General features: G+C 39.9%; 1 protein-coding gene across 1 annotated transcript in view; it reads right to left on the bottom strand.

Moving 5' to 3' along the window:
* AGBL4 (AGBL carboxypeptidase 4) overlaps positions 1-23,535 on the bottom strand; it is a 1,519,087-nt gene that overhangs the window by 583,412 nt on the left and 912,140 nt on the right. Inside the window, exon 6 of the mRNA XM_063427788.1 lies at positions 5,903-5,942. Within this exon, the coding sequence (XP_063283858.1) occupies positions 5,903-5,942 (40 nt within the window). The remainder of the gene's footprint in view (positions 1-5,902; positions 5,943-23,535) is intronic.

Below are 23,535 nucleotides of genomic sequence, written 5' to 3' on the forward strand. Positions count from 1 at the left end.
CCATAAGACAGAGTCCCTACTTTGTCTTATGATTTTAAAGAAAACTAAAGAAGACAGGAAGAAAAGAATAACAGATCCCGAGAGAGGGGGAGAAGAGGAAGAGATTGAGGAAAGGTAAGTTCGGCATGACAGTGCCGCTTTAAGGAAGTGGGCAGCCATCCAGTTAGAAATAGCAGAGAGGCAGTCAAATACACTAGTCAAGAGGGACGGGGAGAGATCAGGAGAGGACAGGTAGATTTGCGTGTCATCTGCATAGAAATGATATTGGAAGCCAAAGAAGCTAATGAGTTTACCAAGGGAGGCAGTATAGATGGAGAATAGTAGGGTACCGAGGACTGAACCTTGGGGGACACCAACAGAGAGGAGTTGGGGAGAAGAAGCAGAGCCAGAGAAAGAAACACTGAAAGAGCGCTGGGAGAGGTAGGAGGAGCACCAGGAGAGAGCAATATCTTGTAGACCGATATTGCGGAGGAAAAAGCCGCAGACAGGTCAAGGAGAATTAGGATAGAGTAGTGACCATGAGATTTTGCAGCGAGTAGATCATTGGATACTTTGGTCAGTGCCGTTTCCACAGAGTGCTTAGCGCGGAAACCAGACTGAAGCGGGTCTAGCAGAGAGTTGGACTCGAGGAAGACTGTCAATCTTGCATACACAATTGTTTCAAGGATCTTGGATGCAAAAGGCAGTAGCGAGATAGGACGATAGTTGGATGGGGAGTTAGGGTCAAGATTGGGCTTCTTTAGAATTGGAGTTACAGTTGCATGTTTTAAGGGTGATGGAAATATACCAGAGGAGAGATTGAGACTTTTAGTGAGAGGTGAAGAAAGAGAAGAAGACAGAGTACAGATGAGATGTGAGGGAATTGGATCTAGGGAGCAGGTGGTGGGGCGGGAGGACTGGAGCAGAGCAGAAACCTCTTCTGATATAGCAGGTGCGAATGAACATAGAACAGCAGAGGGTGTGAAGTTAGGGGAAGTATTGTAAAGGGAAGAAGAAAGATGATTGTAGAGATCTTGTCAGTGAAGTGAGTTGCAATGTCTGAGGCGGTCAAGTTAGTAGGTGGAGGAGGAACAGCAGGGCGAAGGAGAGTTAAATGTGTGAAATAGACATTTGGGTTCGCGGGAGAGTGTGGTTATGAGGGTATTGAAGTAATTTTGCAGAGGAAAGAGCCAAGCTGTATGAGCTCAGCATAAATTTATAGTGGAGAAAGTCAGATTCACAGTGAGACTTTCTCCAACAGCGTTCAGCTGTTCAGGAGCATTTTTGAAGGTATCGAGTGAGCTTGGTGTGCCAGGGTTGTTGTTGGGGGCGCCTGCGGTGTTTAAATGTACAAGGTGCCATGAAATGATGTCTAGTTGAGATGAGAGGGTGGAATTGTAGAAGGAGGTTGCAGAACTAGGACAGGTGAGGTTTGAGATAGGTAAAAGGAGAGTTTGGAGATTAGTGGAGAAATGCTCTAGGTCAAGACATTGGAGGTTTCTGTGAGAGTAATGTTCAGATGGTGGTGTCAATTGGGTCTTAGGTATGCCAATGTCAAAAGTCAGCAGATGGTGGTTAGATAGAGGAAAAGGAATATTGGAGAGATTAGAGGCAGTATAGAGGTTGGTGAAGGCAAGATCAAGAGTGTTTCCCGGTGTATGGGTTGCTAAATTGGACCATTGCATAAGGCCAAAGGAGGAGGTTACAGAGAGCAGACGAGAGGCATCAGTGCAATTGGGGTTGTTGATTGCGATATTGAAATCCACGTATAAGGGAAGGAGTGCTAGATGAGAGGAAGTGGGGAAGCCAGGAAGAAAAGTGCTCAATGAATTGTCTAGGATAACCGGGGGGGGGGGGGGGGGGGGGGGAGCGGTAGATGATAGCAATTCTTAAAGGAGTGGGTTTAAATAGGCGGACAGTGTGAACTTCAAAAGAAGAAAAGGATAGGGCAGGAGGAGTTATGATTGGTTGAAAGGTACATTGAGGGGAGAGAAGGATGCCTACGCCGCCTCCTTTACAGTTGAGTCTGGGAGTGTGAGAGAATTGTAGCCCACCAAAACATAAAGAGGCAGGAGTAGCGCTATCAGAGGGGGACAGACAGGTATCTGTAAGTGCAAGCAGTGTGAGTGAGTTTGAGATGAAAAAGTCGTGTATGGTTGTTGATTTTAAATAACTGCAGATGGAGCGGGCATTCCAGCGTGCACAATGAATTTTGGTAAGTGAGGGTAAAGGGCAGGGTATTGTGATGAGGTTTGTGGGGTTTCTGGTTGTCTTAGTGTGTGTAGAGAAGGTGAAGGACCCTGGATTGGGAGAGACATCACCAGCTGCTAGAAGTAGGAGGAGAGAAAGTGACAGGAGGTGTGAATGGGTTTTGTATGCATGGGGTCTAGGATGAGATCAATTGTGGGTCGGAGTGAGAGAGTAGAGAAATGAGTGTAAGGCATGAGATGAGAGAAGGGGGGAGTGTAGCAGAGAGGGGCATATGTAAATGCTAAACATTAAACATAAACCATATTTATTCACATTACTGTGTGTAAATCATGGCAATAAAACAGGACAATCATTTATTATCATCAAGCTAAAGAACATAGTTCAATAAGAAAAAAAAAATACTAATTTTAAACAAATAAAATCCAAACAACCCACAGAGGCCTTTTTCCCTGCCAGTGCTTCTCTGTCATCAAATTAGCCTTTAAAATATGGATCGTATCTGATATTTATAAACATATTAATTTTTTACGACAATGTATTTTTACAGGTATCTGACATTTTAATTATCTGTATTGCTCTTAGAGCTATATGTGCTGCGAATAAATTTCAACACATCCGCGAGAGGTCAGTTTGCAGCCTTCGTCGTTATTAACACCGTCAGAATGTTGGTATAATGCATGGACTAATGCAAAGGGTTTTTTTTCATCACATGACAACAGTCACATAAACCATCGATGTGTCTTGTTCCTCAGATTGCACAAACTTTGTTGATAACCTCTACACACAGATGTTATGCATTTATTTTTAATGTGATAAAATCCTGTATCACATTCTGTCTATGTGCTATTTTTTCTCATTAAGAAATTTTAAAGTTATTAAAGGAACACTCCACAAACCTACAGCTAAAGTGTTTTATGTTTAATAGAAATTTACCTTTTTGCACCTCCTGGCTGTCAGTCAGGTAACTGTTTTGTTATTTCCCAGTTGTTTAGCTCAGTGGGGCGCAGAGCACCTGCCTTGCAAAGACTTCTCATTGAGCCGCATTGGGAAGTCTGTGATTGGACAGCCACATAAAGTCTGGGCGGGGTTTGAAGGGGAGGGCTTGCCAAGCATGCAAACAAGAGAACTGCAGCTTTTGCGAGTAGTTTTAAGGTAAACCCCCAATGAAAAAAAATAATAATTAAATGCTGCATGTTTTAATTGGGTGTATATCTACTGAATTGTGAAAAAATAAAATAACACTAATTTTAATTGAAAAAAAAAATGCTTAAATAAGAAAATATTGAATAAATAAAGCCCATCTTGAACCCCTGGCCGACTCCAGTTATCCATCAAAATAAACATGAGGAGCAAAACAATAAACAATCTGATAGTTCAGTCAGTGAGAGGTACCAGGCTAATAGATAACGCTTATATAACATGCTACAATAAATATGCCTTTAACAAAGCTAGTCACGCTTAAGGAGTTTTTAGAGAATTTTAACACCATTCACTACCGAACACTTTTTGATTGAAAGAATATTAACATAACGTATTTAAATCAAGAAATGCATAGCTAGCTTATAAACATATAATAACACAGCAATGTATGTATAGATTGCTCAGCAGACAAGAATTACACATTACTTTTATACGTTCAATATTTGTACAACTATTTGGGAAATGAGCAACTTTAGCTTCACATTGTCCTTTATTTTGCAATATTTCTCACAGAGTCTGGAATGTCAGTAAAACAGCAAAATTCAAGGTTCTCGCATACAGTAGATGTGACAAAATTAGATAAGTAAAAATTGTCAAATACCTTGCTTATAGGTATTTGTAAGGACCCTGAAAACATTACTAGCAGTGCAGCTTACTAAAAATGGCAACAGAATAATATAAAATAAATATCTGCGTTTAAGCATAATGCCCACACAAGGTAATACAATGAATTCATATATTACTAAAAAAAAAGGTAAAACTGCTATAAACTGCTATGGACTGCTAATGAAATACTAACAGTGCAATGATAAGGTCCGTTCACTCCCCCTCCCTGACTGTAGGAATGGAATGACTATTGGAAATTTCCTGTACTGTTTTGGAAGCCTGGGGGAGCTGACATTTTCAGCAATTTTACACACTTTATATCAGTAACTAGTGGCTTCTGACAGAGAAATTTGTTCCTCTACAGGCTGGCAATCACAACAAGAGTGTGAATGATGGTGAGTGGTGAGTGAGGTATGGAAAGGAACACAATTTTATACTGCACAATCCATGAATAAAAATGTTAATACTCATATTGGCCAGAGAATTTACCAATTATATACATTTATTCACTAAACAGAGAATAGTATTGAATTAAAAAACGTAGTGAAAACTAAAGACTAAAACAGTCAAGCTGTGATTATAGATAAGTTGACATTTTTCCAAAAAAAAAGCAAATTTTGCTTCAGTTTTGAAATTCACTACAACCATTCAAATGCCTGCTGCTAAAACAACTTTGCAGATCTTACATTATGTTCAGATCCAAGACACAACCAGCCACCAAATACTGATGCCATGCCATCATTGTATATGCTTAAATTCTTCAGATAACAAACAGACCCTCAAAAATTCCATTGAGACTCGCACACAATTGTATTCCTCACTCCTATTTAATAAAATGACCCTTTATACACCTGCATGGACTCTTTAAAATCCACTGCGCACAACACAAACTTCAAACGCCACTACACAGCAAACATGTCAAAGCAACAATCAAACTCCATAATGCGGTTTTTATATTGTATACTTTCTTAACTATTTATGTTATGAATTTCAAAGTCCCCAAACTGGTGAATTAATGATTGTTACTATCAACGAGAGTGAGGAATACACGCCACTGGAATTTTGGACATTTTCCTCCCGGATAAATGCAAAACTTACAACATTTTCAATATACAGGCTGCAGGAAATCATACATTTTGTTAGATTAAATGACAGAGTCTGACAATAATGCAAGTAATTCATATACCATAGCAACCCATATCAAGAAAAGCCGAACCAAACAAGCAGGCAAACCTTATATTATCAATGTGTTAACAAAAATATGCACATTACTTTGGAACAACACACATATCCTACATTGAAACAGAACTTACTACCCCACCCCTTCCCCCACGAAAAACATTTATGTTAATCAATAGACAAATAGGCTATGTGTTTAAATATAATAATGTGAGTAATTTTTTACTATGAAGTTTTTGTTTTTAAAAACAGATGTTTACCTACTCGGTTTGGCACTTAGATGACCATGTCACGTTTCTCTACTTATGACTTAATTAAGGCTTAATAAGCTACAAAATGAGCAGTTAATCAGGAAGAAATTAGTCTTGTTGCATGCGGGGAAATATGTCCTGAACATAGGTGGAACTTAGAGAAAGTGCTTACAAGATATTTAAATTATGGGCAGAACCGTTTGGTAACTCCACAACAGGAATATAAAGAGCTTTACAAGCTTTTTTAAAAAAAATAATATATGTTTTGTTTCCCAGGTAACAGGTTATATTTAAAAATACCAGTAAAAGACATTCTCGGGACAGGAAATATAATATTGGGTATTTTGTGATGGATTTTGGAACTTTGTTACAATCCTAACTTACTGTTTAGTGAACAGCCCCTTCCGTGTTTTCATTCTATGTCGGCTTGAATATCAGACTGTTGTCACATAAATATATAAAGATGTTGTACTCACCGGGGTTAGTTATGGTCAGAAGATCAACTCTTCTTTGTTGCTAAAAAAAAATAGGAAAAAATAAATATTTAACTTACGGTATTTTGAATTGCAAAGAGGAGGACAGGGCGTACAATGTATACTCTTGATACAAATTATACACATTTGTACACAGTTTGCATATACTTGTCATAAAGCCATCAGGACAGTGATGACTAATTATGGTGCTCCAGATGTTGGTTAACTACATTTACCAAGATGCTCAGACAGACGTTATCATTACCGTAGGCTGGCCAAAGTTCATGCATGTTTATTCTAAGCAGAGATAATTTCGTTAATGTGTCAAGCTAATTATTAAAATTGACTTATGAATACTCCAGTCATTTTATGACTTTTTTTTATGATATTGTCAGGACAGACAACTCTATACAAATGTAACTGATCTAATACATTAAAGAAGGGATATTTAAAATGTCTTAGAACATGATTAAAAAAACCTGAAGAAGAGCTATCTGTTTTCCGATGGATGTATTTCCCCTTTCTTTCTGTTGATTGAAGTATTTACTGGGGTGAGACATGCACAGAAGTTGATGTACCAATGCTGTGTCAGGGTTGCCATCATCCCATATGCTGTGTAAGAACATTTTCCCATGTGCATGGTTATAGCTCTTACAACGGGAGTCATGGGACATTTGCAAATTTGCATCAGATGCCAGTTTGTGCCAGCATAGCCTTGCATCGGAAACAAACCTGGAAATATAATGAAATTAAAGTGGCCTGCTAATTTTTTGTTGTCTGTTAAAATTTGTCATTGAAGCAACAGTGCAGTATGTGTATTCCTAGAGCAACAGTCTTGATGTCCCCATTTAGTTGAGCATATTAAAAAAACAAAAACAAAATAAAACACCTAAAAAATAACTTGAGTGATGTCATCCAGGAGGTGTGTCTCCAATCTAATGGTCCTTATAGAGGAACATTGGGAACCTTGGGCGCATGTGAGGCATTTAGTGAATCATTGAATACAATGACTCTCTATGGTAGACTGTGATGGCAACACGCATGTGCACGTGGTATGAGAGCTGGTAAGTGACAGTCCCGACTCACACCCAGAGGACTTGGAGGCATGACTTGAAGGTTTTATTAAAATAAAGGGTCTTGGGTGTTGGGAAAGGGGGTCATGACTGAAGTCACTATAACAACTTCAATAAGATTAAGTTGTTGTTGGGCCTAGAGTGATCCTTAAACTTCAAAGTGACTAAGGGGCTAAGGGAAATAACTTAAAGGAAAACTAAAGCATTACAAAGAAAAACCTGGATTCCTAATGCTGTTTCTGTGTCTTGTTAAATAGGTCACTCTTCCTGTGTGAAAAAAATAAAATTAGGCTTTCTACTTACCTTTTTCCAGTGCTGAGACTCCCTCAGTGCTGCTGACCTCTACGCCTCCCACAGCTTCATGGAGAAGGCCTCTTCTCTTGTGGTCCTGTATGAGGAACATTGAGGACCCAGATCCCCTAGCTTAGAGGCGTGCCAGAGACAGCAAACTGGCAAAGTTTATAGTAAGTTTCTAAACATTTATCACATACTTTTCAAACTTTTCTTCCTTTACAATCATTAGTATATATTTGTTAAAGTATTTGTTTGCTGGTTTAAAAAAAAAAAAAAAAAAAAAAGTGATGCATGTCCCTTTAAATGCAACATAGTGCTTGTACTTTGCTGACTGCAATAATATCGTTTGCACAGATTGCAGAGTGCTCTCCTTTAAATCACCATGTACACTGGACAGCGAATGCAGCGAAAGGGCTAACGGGAGAGTAACGATGAACTTGTGGCTCCTGTAGTGTGTGTGTATTTATACTGTGGGTATGTATATCTATAAACCTTTACATTCCAGACTGACAACAAAGTTGAGCTGACAAGAAGACTCACTGGAGTTAAAAAGCTTAAATATATGTACGAAGACATTGTCTGGCAGGACTATACAAAAAATCTTTATTTCCAGACTCAAACTGGATTTGTCTAACTGTCAGAATGCAGCATATTTAGAGTAGAACTTCAAGGATCGAGAGCTGACAGTGCCACCTAATGCGACGTCTAGGCTGGGGAACTCTGTTGTAACTCTTTGCAGAATCAAAGTGGATGTCACTCAGGTATCTTCCAATCAAAGTGTAAAGCACACTGAAAAGTGAAAGACTGGGAGCCAAAGAGTCAATCAAACCAACCTGTGCTCCATGTTATATGAGGGTACCAACAAAACGTCAAACCAAATAAAACTTACAACACTTTAGAAGAATTTCGTCTACATTCCCACAAATATCCAGATAACTGCATGAAAGGAGGTGACACATTTTTTGTTGGCTAATTTTCCACATTTTGATTTTACTAATGTTTTCTTGTCTTAGAGGAACATTATAGTGCAGGGTTGTCCAGGTTTGTCCTGCAGTGGGCCACGTCATCAGAAATTTATGTGTTCGAAGGGCCGCACTTATTTTTTAATAACAGAAAATTATATAGACTTTTAGCTTTGTAAGCATGTTAATTTGGCAATAATGCAAAAGCAGTCAACAACCAGTTTTCAGATCGACTTTTATATATCATTCTAACAATATAACATAATGTAAACAGTAAGACAAAGCCAGTCCACACACCATTTACACCAAGTTTAACCAATTAAAATTAGGCATGTGCATGGGGAAAATTTTCGGTTCGGTTCGGCATTCCGAAATTCGGGATTTTCGCAATTCGGGACTTCGGCAATTCGGCACGTCAAGACTTCCGAACTTCAGCAACTTCGGAACTTCGGAACTTCGACACTTCGGCTGTTCGACACTTCGGCTCTTCGACATTTCGGAAATTCGGCAACTTCGGAACTTCGGCACTTCAGCACTTCGGAACTTCTGCACTTCGGCACTTCGGAAATTCGGCAACTTCGGCACTTTGGAAATTCGGCAACTTCGGCACTTCAAGTGCTCTGTGTCATTTTACACAGCGTGGGAAAGTTCTTTGGAATATTCCCACGCTGTGTCATTTGACTCATAACTGTCTGATTGGTTACTTAATCCACCAATCAGAGAGTTATGAGTCAAATTACACAGCGTGGGGAAATTCCAAAGAACTTTCCCACGCTGTGTAAAATGACACAGAGCACTCTGATTGGTGGATTTCAAACCAACCAATCAGAGTGCTGTGACAGGTAAATGTAGAGACTTACCTGTCAGTCTCTTCATTTACCTGTCAGAGCACTCTGATTAGATGGCTTAACCCACCAATCAGAGTGCTCTGAGCCTAATTGCAGGGTGGGGCAAGGCTTTATAAGCCTTCCCTCACCCTGCAGAGCTCAGTCTGCACGGAGCCCTTGTCGGGTGAAGAAGGATTATTTTTTTTGCACCTTTTTTGGAGCTGAAAAAAGAAGATTTTAGAAGAAAGAAAACATTGAATGGTAAGTTTTATTTTATTTTTTACAGGTACTTAGTTAAAGGTCCCCCCCTTAGTTTTTAGGGTGAGGGGGGTAGGTAGGGGGATAATTTTTATTGGGGGGGAGGGGGTGACTAGGGGTTTGGGGACGCCTAGTCACCTGGGGGGGATTTTTTTAGGGCCTTAGGTCCACCCCCGTTATTAGTATTTAGGGCCCCCACCCGCCGCTGAGGGGTGGGGGCCAGGGGGGAGGACATTAGGTCCCTCCCTTATTAGTATTTAGGGCCCCCACCCGCTGCTCAGGGGTGGGGGCCAGGGGGAGGACCTGAGGTCCCCCCCCTTATTTTACTGTAGGGCCCCAAACCACCGCTCAGGGGTGGGGGCCAGGGGGGAGAACATTAGGTCCCCCCCCTTATTTTAATGTAGGGCCACCACCCACCGCTCAGGGGTGGGGACCGGGGGGAGGACATTAGGACATTGCTTGCCGATTAGGGCCCTCTTCGCTCTCCTCAGTTAAAAGCATGAACTGTATTCTATTCCTATGTGTGCTCAATGCAGTCCCAAGTGTCATTGCATTCACTTAAAAAGAAAATATTACTTTTACTTACATTCCCCTGTCTATATGTATAGAGGATAAAAGATTGTCCATGTATTGCTCAGTAGTTTTATTAAAGGGACAGTATAGTCACCAAAACAACTTTAGCTTAATGAAGCAGTTCTGGTGTATGTATTATGCATCTGAAGTTTCACTTCTCAATTCACTACCATTAAGGAGTTAAATCACTTTTGTTTCTGTCTATGCAGCCTAGCCACACCTCCCATTGCTGTTACTCACACAGCATGCATGAATAAAAATAGTTTCACTTTCAATCAGATGTAACTTACTTTAAAGGTTTTCATCTTCTGCTCTGTAAATTGAACTTGAATTACATACATGAGGCTCCTGAATGGTCTAGCAAGCTATTAACCATGCAGGAGATAAGATTTTTTTTTAAAGTAAACAGAATTTGTAATGAAGGAAGTATAAACATTAGATCACTCTTTACAGGAAGTATTTAGGAAGGTTGTGCAAGTCACATGCCAGGAGGTGTGACTAGAGTGCATAAACAAAGTGATTTAACTCCTAAATGCCAGAGAATTGAGCAATGAGACTGCAGGGCTGTGATATTTATACCAAAACTGCTTCATACAGGGAGTGCAGAATTATTAGGCAAGTTGTATTTTTGAGGATTAATTTTATTATTGAACAACAACCATGTTCTCAATGAACCCAAAAAACTCATTAATATCAAAGCTGAATATTTTTGGAAGTAGTTTTTAGTTTGTTTTTAGTTATAGCTATTTTAGGGGGATATCTGTGTGTGCAGGTGACTATTACTGTGCATAATTATTAGGCAACTTAACAAAAAACAAATATATACCCATTTCAATTATTTATTTTTACCACTGAAACCAATATAACATCTCAACATTCACAAATATACATTTCTGACATTCAAAAACATAACAAAAACAAATCAGTGACCAATATAGCCACCTTTCTTTGCAAGGACACTCAAAAGCCTGCCATCCATGGATTCTGACAGTGTTTTGATCTATTCACCATCAACATTGCGTGCAGCAGCAACCATAGCCTCCCAGACACTGTTCAGAGAGGTGTACTGTTTTCCCTCCTTGTAAATCTCACATTTGATGATGGACCACAGGTTCTCAATGGGGTTCAGATCAGGTGAACAAGGAGGCCATGTCATTAGATTTTCTTCTTTTATACCCTTTCTTGCCAGCCACGCTGTGGAGTACTTGGACGCGTGTGATGGAGCATTGTCCTGCATGAAAATCATGTTTTTCTTGAAGGATGCAGACTTCTTCCTGTACCACTGCTTGAAGAAGGTGTCTTCCAGAAACTGGCAGTAGGACTGGGAGTTGAGCTTGACTCCATCCTCAACCCGAAAAGGCCCCACAAGCTCATCTTTGATGATACCAGCCCAAACCAGTACTCCACCTCCACCTTGCTGGCGTCTGAGTCGGACTGGAGCTCTCTGCCCTTTACCAATCCATCCATCTGGCCCATCAAGACTCACTCTCATTTCATCAGTCCATAAAACCTTAGAAAAATCAGTCTTGAGATATTTCTTGGCCCAGTCTTGACGTTTCAGCTTGTGTGTCTTGTTCAGTGGTGGTCGTCTTTCAGCCTTTCTTACCTTGGCCATGTCTCTGAGTATTGCACACCTTGTGCTTTTGGGCACTCCAGTGATGTTGCAGCTCTGAAATATGGCCAAACTGGTGGCAAGTGGCATCTTGGCAGCTGCACGCTTGACTTTTCTCAGTTCATGGGCAGTTATTTTGCGCCTCTGTTTCTCCACACGCTTCTTGCGACCCTGTTGACTATTTTGAATGAAACGCTTGATTGATCACACTTGATCACACTTCAGAAGCTTTGCAATTTTAAGAGTGCTGCATCCCTCTGCAAGATATCTCACTATTTTTGACTTTTCTGAGCCTGTCAAGTCCTTCTTTTGACCCATTTTGCCAAAGGAAAGGAAGTTGCCTAATAATTATGCACACCTGATATAGGGTGTTGATGTCATTAGACCACACCCCTTCTCATTACAGAGATGCACATCACCTAATATGCTTAATTGGTAGTAGGCTTTCGAGCCTATACAGCTTGGAGTAAGACAACATGCATAAAGAGGATGATGTGGTCAAAATACTCATTTGCCTAATAATTCTGCACTGCCTGTAAAGCTAAAGTTGTTTTGGTGACTATAGTGTCCCTTTAAGCAATGGTCCTTAAAAATATGCACTAATTTTATTATATACCATTTAAAGACAAAATGGTGAAAAAAGCTATTAACCCTTCTCTTAAATTGAAACAATGCTGAAAATGTTATGAAACAAAGCCACAACTTAAATTGACACAAGGAGAAAAGATGGTATTGTCTTAGATACCTCAGCCACGTCTTGGTTAAAACAGAGTTAGAAAATGTCATACAATGGATAATGGAATCCAGCCTGGAGTGTTCCTTTACCCGTCCTACTTTCTAATAAATGTCCGTTGTTAAAGTTAAAATGAATGAATGCATCACTTGTTCTGTTTTATTTTAACCTCCCCTGTTTCCCATTACCCCATGTTCATTTCTTGACACTTGTCTTGGATAACTTTCCTTTGTCATGGAAAGAAAGGGTTAATAATAATGGTGGTGGACTACACAATTCTTAAGATTAACTACCAGTTAGGTTTATGATTTCCTTTTAGTATTACTAATTTTTTACTTAAAAAAACCAAAACATTAATTGGAAAATATTCTCAAGTGGCACAGCAGGGCATTTTATGCAAATTTATGCCAGTGTTTTACTTTCCCCTATTTGACTGCCTACATAAATTGTCTGCATTTGCATATTTGCAATTCTCAGCAAAACCTTGAACTGGTGCATATTGCACTAGTCAACATGAGGTTTCAGCGCTGCAGTTATAGTGTATGTAGAGTATATTCTCTATTATAATATGAGTCCATTTTAGTTTTGTTTCATATCTGTAAGTATCCCTGACATGGGTGACTATATCTATTACCTGTTAAATGTGAAATTTATATATGTGTGTTTGTATATTGCATTTTTGCATTATTCTATCCCATTGGAACAATGCAATGTTTTGTGGACTCAGGACATACATGAAAACAAGAGAAATCTCAATGCATCTTTCCTGGTAAAATAGTTTATAAATAAATAAATCCCAATGATATATGATGGGGGGCAACAACACTATTCCCTACAATGATCAACTTCATGTGAACCCAAGACAGTCAAGCTTTTAATGTTTCCTACCCAAATTTCCATTTTTTTTAATTTAAATTATTTTTTTGGAAGTTACATTTTGTTTCAATTTTGTTGTTGAAGCATTAACACCAACAAACAACAAAACCTCAGAAAGGAGAAAACCAAACGTTTGGTTGCAGTATTAGCTCGGATCACCCAAAATATATGAATTTAGTATGGACGTATAGGATTAGTATGGTCGTATAACCAACAGTAAAATCCCATTACAATTTTAACTTACCATAATCAATGATTTCACTTAAAAAAAAAAAGTCCCTTCTGGCACACCACTGGTTAATGGTTTAGGCTGCATTTTCATTTGAATATTCATACTAATACATACACATCTTTCTGTTTGAATGCACATCTATCCACGCTATAAAACTGCCCACTGCATAGAATCCCCGGACATGCATATTTCAGGAGAAAAGCCGTGAGCAGTTTGTTTTATGAGCGAACCCACATCTCTTTCTGCGAGTTACAAAAACACAGCCAGCCTGCGTTATTAATGTTTACTTGGGTATTAAATATATCGTCCTCCCGGGAGCTGTACTTTCCCATACAGCTGTTACAAAACACTTCCACCTCTGTATTAGACGCCAAAAACAGAACAAGCAGAAATCATTGCAGCTTCTGACTTTAAATTATTATAATACAGGGTCACCTTGATAGTGTCGCAATGCAGTCTACAAATGACGAGGGAGGATGGTGATAGCAGGACAGTCAGCGTGTCTAGCAACAGAGTCCCTTTTCTGCTTATGAGCTCACAACCTCTTTAGTAATAATGTATCATTCCTGACTGGTAAGCAACATTTCTTCGTGACTGATCCGGTTATTGATTGGGTGGTTTGGGGTGACATTTCTAGTTTCTTCGACCTCTTATCAGTAGCTTACATTTCGGCTGGATTGAACAGAAGAGAAAAAAAGATCTGGATATTCGGTGTGGGAATTTGAAAATAAAATACTGAAAATGCTATTGAAATAAGAGGTATGTACTTTAAAGGGAATCATTTTCTAGTCAAATACAAAGTGTATACATGAAAACGATATTGACCCATTAGCTTGGAGAAAGGATAAGGTCTAGATCTTTGAGGCTAATGCACACAATTTGGAATTCTGTGGCTAAAGTTGCATTCCACGAACAGCTTACATTGTCTTCCTTAATAGATTAACAGATAGATGAAGCATTAAGCAAAGTTAATCCAAACTCTAAGGAGTTAACTTGTCAAATGTCAGTTGGCCAGAAGATTCCTCCTACATTAAACGATCCAGCGACTTTTCCCTTGATGACATATAGACAACTTTTTTAAATGTCCTGATACTCATTAGATAATAAAAATCATGGCCACATTTTTCCCAAAAACCATCATCATAAGATTGAGATAAAATAAGACAATTGTGCAAGGTTGCATTGATCTTGGTGTATCCTACCATAAAGTATGCTGTATTTATGGTACAAATACAGAGTGGGGCTCTTAACGGGCACATATAAGGGGTCTCCTGTTTTATTATAGTTTAGCGTTTTGAATAAACCCAAAAACTCGTTTTTTTTTTGTAGCTTTTCCTAAAGCTGTGAGTGCTACACAATGTATAATGCTTTGCATAAAGGCATCACATTGCTTCAACGCACAGCTTATCTAGGGAAGAGACACACGCACATTTGCAATCCTAAAATGGAGAGCGCTTCTCCCGTGGTGTGACTTTTCCATTTACGCACTAATCTTTCCTTTGTGCTTCCATGAAAGAAAAGATTTTCTGCCAGTGCATTTCAGAAAAACAAAATCTACATTTAAATGAACGGAAAAGAGAACAGCAGAACTCCGTCAAAGCGCCGAACAAACCACGTTCACAAAGCACAGAAGTGTTATTAATGAGCGCTAAGTGACAAATCCAAAATTGTATCCAAAGAGCGTGATAAAGGCCGCAGGCCCATCAGGTGTCATAGTTAATGTTAGCACAAACAGTCCGTTAAGGCACTGACCATGTTATGTTATGGTTGAAAATAATAAGACATGCTTAACTAAAAACTGGACGTTAACAATATTTACCCAAAAATCTTATTTTGGTAACTGTTAGCTATGTTGCCGTCTAAATGGCCCAGAAGTATTCTAGCTTAAATATGAAGCAGAGATTTCGCCAGCAAGTCAAGACATCCTTAAAAGTTCTGCTGTCCATCTGTAAACCAATCTTCAGACTTGGAGATTTGTTTTGTTACAAACTTCCTCTGAATTTGGGCCGATCATAGAGCCAAAATGCAGTTGGACAATGAATGAGCATGTTTGTTTTGATTCAAGATTTAGAACAACAAAAAAACACAAAAAAACAAATGATAGGATAGAGTCACTAAATGACGAGCAATAGAGGAAGAGAATGGAGGAGCGGTGAAAAAAAGCGTATATTTTTATATTGTGTGTTTATTAAATACTAATAATATATAAATATAGATTTTTACTGCTCCTCCTTATTCCCTCATCTTCTAACCTGATCCAAATGGAAGGAAAATGTATGTATTTGGCAGTACACTGATTGACCTATGTTTGCGCCCTTTTGGTTCGACTGATTCTTTTTCTGAATCTTTTTGCACTACCGTAATTCTGCCTGAAATGTTTTTAGTTTCGGATTAAGTGGTTCGGACAAAACAAGATGTGTTCATCGTGCGACAGTCTACCAATCATCAATGAACATCATTGAATAAGCAAGCCGAAATTAGCCCCAAAATCAGTGCAAAGTTCATGTCTCACAAGATCCTCCAATACGGGATTTCTTTTAAAGCTTTATTCCCTTATTAGAAATGCACTTTTGATCCAAAAGTCAGTAATAAACCCCCCCCCCAAAAAAAAATTATTGTATAATAACTGAATATTTAGGTTCCCAGCCCCCATCCAATTGCATGGGAAAGGTATTTTTACTCACCTTTTTTCCCACACCCACCTGGCTCCGCCTGATCTCAGCCAATCCAATGCTTTCCAATTGAAATGCATTGGGGGAGGCTATTGCGAATGCGTGGCAGCATTGACATTGAAAAGCCTGCATGGACAGGCTATAGACACTAGAACCCCTACATTAAGCTGTAGTGGTTCTGGTGACTATATTGTCCCTTTAATATACCTTTTTAGTGAAAGTTTATGATCATCTCTTTCTTTTCTTTTTTTTTGTCTGTAAAAAGCTTTTAACTCAAAATCACTTGAAATATCGGTCACAGTCTTTTGTGGATTGTGCTTGTCATATTTTCACCTGCTTTATTCACAAAAGTTCGCTCACTTGTGTAAACTGGTTTTCAAAACATTTAATTACCCATGACACATTCTTTGTTTTGTTTAACCTGCCTAATTCATCACGAGATCAAGGAGAGCCTGTGGAATGAATACCAACACAGACATTATTCAAGCTTGAAAACATTGTCTTATTGTTTAAATTACTACATTAAAACATGCACGAAATAACATAATGTAGAATTGTGCCCTGTGAATGAAATGTTATCCAGATTAAACACAATTTTCTGTTTCAAAAAGGAAAAAAAAATTAGGTCTAAGAAAGTAATAGAATTGCACTACTGCAGGATTCAGATCTTCCGCAACACAGTCACTTTAGCCAAAATGTGCATTCATATTAACACGAGCCAAAAAGTATTCGGGAGCCCCAAAAGTATTTTCCGTAAAGTCGAGGAAAAAACACTAATCCAATTACCTAGAGACGTTACTGAAATTCTATTACCATTCAACTCACAAAAAGGGCAAGATAGGCACGTGAAATGGCATTTTTTGTGGGTAAATAATTGACTGTAATATCCATGTGATACTCATTCAAAGTTATGCACGAAATTGCGAATTTTCACGAATTCAAAGTTATCTCAAAGTGAATTTCAAATGTAAACGGACACTCCACACAAATAAAACACTTCAGCACGCTAAAGTCTTTTATGAGTCTGGAGTCTGTCCCATTTGTGCCAGTTTACATTTAGGGGCAAAACACCAGATTATATTCTTCTTCTGTTAGCTCTACAGATCTAATTGAAGTGATATATATATAAAACATACAGATCCAGGAACTCGCTCATTCACTAAATTGTAATTTCAAGTCTATATATCTATGTATTACCGAACCAGGCTCCCAAACATGCAGTTCAGACTGCCACGTAGGAACTGGTAGGTCAAATTTATTGTCATTGTAAGGACCACTGATAAGTGTGTGTTAGAAAAACATCTGTCTGTCATGATTATATCTGAAGATTCCATTATCCCTTTTTTGTTGACCTGAGATGGAGTTGGTTTTGCACAAGGCATAGCATCTCATGGAGTTAAGTGGGGAGAGCCCCACAAGTCATGAAAGAGGGCAGAATCCCAACAATATTTTAAGATCACAAGCAATCACTGCATACAAGTGATGAGATCTTTGTACAATTTTTGTTCTCAGATCGTTCCCTGGGCAACATGTTTTTCGATATTTTTGTATTTAAACATTTTTAAGGCGTCTCTGCATCCCTAGTTTTTGTTCAACGGACAGTGTCTAGAAAAAGCATTCGCCACAATCCCCACTTCTGTAAAAGGTAAATATTATGACGGTGACACATTCTCTTGATTAATATTGTGGGTTACTATTATTTTTGGCACTCGGTATTTGAGTGTGCATTTATAGCAATATATACATTGCAGGGTAGGGTTATTCCCTACAGAAATGAGGTGAAGGTCGTGGCTCTGGGCAGTAAATGAAGACACTTTCTGAGTTACATATAATAGTTATAAAATTCTTTATATACAGCCAGGGGAACAGTAAATCTAAGCAGTAAGCTAATAGGGATAGAACCATAAAAAGCAGAAATGTAACACAGGCGTGCAGGTAAACATGGCTCTGTATCCGTGCTTTGTGTAATAGATCAGTACTATGAGTGCAAGGCAGACAGGGATGCCTACTAAAGGCAAGCTAAATTAGATTAGTAACTTACAGAGTCTCTAGGAAGTCAGTGCAGAGCTGCCACAGAGAGTTATAGCATCTTTGTCTAATTTGCCATTTATTAAATAGATAGTGTTTTCCCCCAGAGGATGTGATTGGACTAATTACCTGCTTGCTGATAAGTTAATGTGGTTAAAGGGTTACTCCAGGTACCATGATCACTTCAGAAACATGCAGTCTGTACATGCAGAATTTTGCTGTGAAACACTGCACATACCGAGTTTAACCCCTTTGCAGCTAGAAGTATAACTCCACCTCCGACAGCGTCATAGCGTCATCATTATCCAGCACCCGAACTAGAGTTTCTGCCAGGCTAATGCCAATTCTGTGCATTTTTTTGTTTGGCTGAGATGGTCAGGTCGGGGGGTGGGGGTGGGGGGGTGGGGTGGGAACCGTTACTAAACAATTTGCCCCATTACCAGGGAATCGGGCCAGGCTTGGAGTAACCCTTTAATAAATACAATTCTATAAATTGAGCAGTTACTATGGAAACCACGGCATATTCATGTTTCTTGATCCACGTTTGGAACTTTGCTCTAGAATGGCTCTTTTTACAGATCCCTTATTGTGTTTTAAGGCCAGGACACTTTGATAAATGACTTTGTCAGCCTGCAGAGCAGACTGTACCGTATACCACACAAGCAGTTCTGTCTTCCTGTGTACACATGCAAATCTAATAATATACTGCCTTTCTTTCCTTAAGATTCAGCAGTTAAAAGCTTTGATTGAATTTCATCTTGATTTCATTAAATATTCATAAAGGCCAATTAGCAGGCCAACTAAGTAAGAACCAAGATTCCTTTCCATCATTCTGTCAAAGGCAGTCCATGCGTCGGTCTGTTTGCCTTAGGACTATCAAGTCAATATCTCCATTCAATCATTTATGTAACAGGTCTACAAATCACTGCTCCCTTCCAGTGTATGACTCTATACACAGATAAGGGACAAGAGAGAAAAAAAAAAATCTAATCATTTTGCAGGCAAGATGCTTACTCCGAGGAAAGCGAAATGCAAATGAGAGGAAGAAACACACTCAATCAAATGTTGGATTGAAAATCTTTCTTTTTAATGAGCAATGACACTGGTACAGCCCTGATTACATTGAAGAAAAACTGCTTAAAATTCTCAGTCAATCACGCAAGTTTATTTTAACCTTTTTTTTTTTTTTTTTTTTTTTTTGGTGGTGGGGGTAAAATAAAATGCAGGGTTACAGTTTAATTTATTGATAGTGCTTATCTCTCCCTGCAACTGCTAATTTAAAAATTACTACCCCGTATGGAATGTGCTGAGTTGATGCCTACAAACATATATTGATGTTTATATTCAAAAGAGACTATTAGCTGCGCCTGCTTCCTCTGTGCTGATGTAAGGACTTATTAAGAGCTGTTAGATTCATAAGGTTAAAATGACGAGAATTGGGCGGAATGAAGGACAGATAATTTGCTGTGTGTGTTTATTTGATTTTTTTTTATTTATTTATCCTTTTTATGGTAATTTATTGAGATGTATTTAAATGTGCTCGCTGGTTAACAAGCCATGAACATCAAGGGAGTTATTTATCAAATTCGTTCAGCTGCAAAATATGTGCAAAACAGGTGTAAAAACTACATAGAAAAAAAACTAAAAGTATTTACTGAATAAAGCAATAGTATTTGTTTGTTGAATGCATTTATAAAGCTAATGTGTTTTTTGTTCTTTATTTTTTTTTTTTTTTTCGTGTAGATTGAAAGCCATTTGAGAAGAATAGGAGGAGATATACAAACAGAAAGCTTAAATCACGTAGGAAGGATACACAGAAGAGTTTGGTGATATGTAAAAAGTAACAAAATGCCGTGACTTTAGATGTATCTCTTTTTATCCTTTCGAAAATATTGTTATTGTGCCTCGAATACAAATACTGAATGTGGCGGTGACATTGTAAACAATTTAATCCATAAGTAGGATCCTCAAAGGATCTTGAGCTGTATTGACTTTTTTCCCTTTAAAGGCGACACAATGTATGTCCCTTTAAGAGGCCGACCAAGTTCTCCCTGTTGTATTTATATCTTTATTCCTCTGACTGGCCAAGTGCTAGATGGTAGAGTCTTTGGATATGAGAGTGTGTTAAAGGTCGTAGGGACACTTGGGTTGTTGGATGAGTTATAAAACCTGTTTCACAGCTTTTACCAAAAAACTGCAACCAGCAATCAAGGTTTATATATAAATGGATCCCAAGGTCATTAACCAAACTTAGATAACAAAGGCGTCAGATAAGGTTACAGCAGATTTTCATAGATTTTGTTGACTAAGGAAATCAAAGGATTAATACACTAGTTAAAAGAACGATTTTTGCTCAAGTATGTTATGTGTCTGGAGTCTGTCATTTTCGTGACAGTTAAACTAGAGCAATCCTGCCTTTGCCCTTCTCAATTAGAAGCCTCTGGTTGGAGTATTTCCCGACAGATGAAAGTCTGCACTGGGGGAAAGGGGGGAAGGCGTGCAAAGGCTGCAGATTGCATGTCTGCTTATTTTGCAAACTGTTTTTTTGTGACGAGACCAATCTCGCCACATTGCATTGGAGAAGCCTGGTTGCCCGCCTGTTGCCTCTGGACTATGGCCCCATGTTAAAAAGCTTGATTTTCCCCTGCAGAGACATGAAAGCCGGTCATTCGGTACTTGCCCTATTTGAATAGTGATACTCCAGATAGCTATGCCATGGAGCCCATTCGTATAATGAAAGACTATGTGAAAGACTTTCATTATACGAAACCATGGCAATTGAACTGTATGTATGTGATCTGATCGCCATTCAGTAATAATGTGCGCTCATATCTAAGCTATCTGGGTATATGTTGAATGTACCTGTTTTATGCAATGGCTGCAGTTATATATTTTTATGTATTTTATTGTCTTTTGCTGCCATGTGTTCAATGGAGTTTTGCCTCTGTCCTTGGAGATAATTGGATTACTTCCCAATTATCTCCAGGATAGAAGACTCTGTGGAACTGGTTTGGGGCAGAAAAGCCATGCTTCATTTGGTCACAAAGGACTACGATCTATCTTTTGAACCACTGGACCAATTTGTATGATTTTGACGTATGTTTGTATTTGGAGTATGCTGATTCTGAAAATGTATGTGATTATGTGAATGTGATGCATACTTTTAAAGTTATAAATAATGTGGAAAAACTGTTTATCTCTGCCTGTTATAATTACATTATCCATTGTGTAAGGTAATTGTATCACAGGCAGAGGGGAGGATTTTGTGTGGAAGGGTCTGAGTGTATTGTACGTGTTTATTGGTTGTTTTCCAAAACCCTGTGGGTGGTACTAATGTGTATATAAGAACAGTAAACCCACAGCTTTGCTCTGTCTGTTCCTGCTTGACCCTCAAAACGGAGCCTTGTCTCATTCTTGGGGGGATTTATTGTATGCTGTTCCAGTTTGACTGCTAGGAGTGTAAACCTATTCGTATGGTTTTTCCTATTCGGCTGTTTACAGCATTCGTATGGTTCCGGTTCAACTGTTTACGGCATTCATATGCTTCTCACTGTATTGGTGTCTACAGTAGCTGTGCCTGTGTCTCTGGAAGGGAAGATCTATTAAACAGCTTTTATGCATGGGGGTGCCGTTACAATTGGTGGTAGCAGTGGGATCTGCAGGGAATTGGGAGCTCAGTCTCCATTCCCCAGCGGCAGTGTGATATACAGGGAGTTGGGAGCCCAGTCTCCATTCCCCAGCAGCAGTGTAATATACAGGGAGTTGGGAGCCCAGTCTCCATTCCCCAGCGGCAGTGTGATATACAGGGAGTTGGAAGCCCAGTCTGCATTCCCTAGTGGCAGTGTGATCTGCAGGGAATAGGGAGCCCAGTCTCCATTCCCCAGCGGCAGTGTGATATACAGGGAGTTGGGAGCCCAGTCTCCATTCCCCAGCGGCAGTGATATACAGGGAGCTCCATTCCCCTTTTATGCATGGGGGTGCCGTTACAATTGGTGGCAGCGGTGGGATCTGCAGGGAATTGGGAGCTCAGTCTCCATTCCCCAGTGGCAGTGTGATATACAGGGAGTTGGGAGCCCAGTCTCCATTCCCCGGCGGCAGTGTGATATACAGGGAGTTGGGAGCCAAGTCTCCATTCCCCAGCGGCAGTGTGATATACAGGGAATTGGGAGCCCAGTCTCCATTCCCCAGCGGCAGTGTGATCTGCAGGGAATAGGGAGCCCAGTTTCCATTCCCCAGCGGCAGTGTGATCTGCAGGGAATTGGGAGCCCAGTCTCCATTCCCCAGTGGCAAGCTGAGCTACCGGGGCAGAGACGGTTGGTCCTGTCCCCCAACAACAGGGCTGTTTAGCCAAAGGGGAGACAGTCGGTCTCCCTCTCCAGCAGCAGAGCTGTGTATCTGAAGGGGAGGCAGTCGGTCTCCCCCTCCAGCAGCAGAGCTGTGTACCTAAAGGGGAGACAGTCGGTCTCCCCCTCCAGCAACCAGGCTCCAACCAGACTACTCCCATGGTAGTGCTGGCACCAGGGCAGAGTACCGCTGGTCTCTGTCCACTCAGGAACCCACCAAGTCAGCTTACCAGTCCTCCACACAGCCATGGTGAGGCACCTGGACACGGACAAGTTTCTCCACTACCCAGGTGTAGTAACCAGTTATTGTGGGTGGGCTGTATTACTGTTGGTGCTTCGTGGGTGGGCTGCTGGACTAACCAGGGCACTGACCGGCAGGAGGTCAGATACCCTGTTAGTCTGTCTGGAAAGGGGAGAGATGTGATGAGACCAATCTCGCCACATTGCACTGGAGAAGCCAGGTTGCCCGCCTGTTGCCTCTGGACTATGGCCCCATGTTAAAAAGCTAGATTTTCCCCTGCAAAGACATGAAAGCCGGGTCCTTTGGTACTTGCCCTATTTGAATAGTGATATCCCAGATAGCTATGCCATGGAGCCCATTCGTATAATGAAAGACTATGTGAAAACAAGGTATTAGAGTGTGAAAGGCTGATCACACCCCACCTCACAGCCTGTCACCCCCCTCACCACTGTCACTCTCATAACCTGCCCCCCCACTGTTACCCTGTCACTGTCACCCTCACATTCTGCCACCCACTGTCACCCTGTCACTGTCACCCTCATTTCGTGCCCCCTGTCACGTATTCATCCCCATATTAAAATGTGATTAATGACATTTACTGTTCTGACAGGAAAAGTTGTGCCGAGCAACATTACTGTCTTGACAGGAAAAGTTGTGCCGAGCAGCAATCAAATCCACATGAGGGTTTGAGAGTTCTCCAGAAATAGATTGGAAGTCTGAGGTGGTCCATTCAACAGATGGGGGCTAGAGTGAGTCTCCTGGAAAAGACTGTCCCGTCTAAATTATTTCACTTCAGATGGGCCATGGACCACGATTTCGTGGTTAGAGATCTTGCCAAACTAGCCTTTAGATCCTCTTTAGTTAAATAGAATGATTTTCTTCTCAGGAATCACATTGGTATCCCAGACACCC

Source organism: Pelobates fuscus, chromosome 7 (genome assembly GCF_036172605.1).
Source record: "Pelobates fuscus isolate aPelFus1 chromosome 7, aPelFus1.pri, whole genome shotgun sequence".
NCBI lineage: Eukaryota > Metazoa > Chordata > Amphibia > Anura > Pelobatidae > Pelobates > Pelobates fuscus.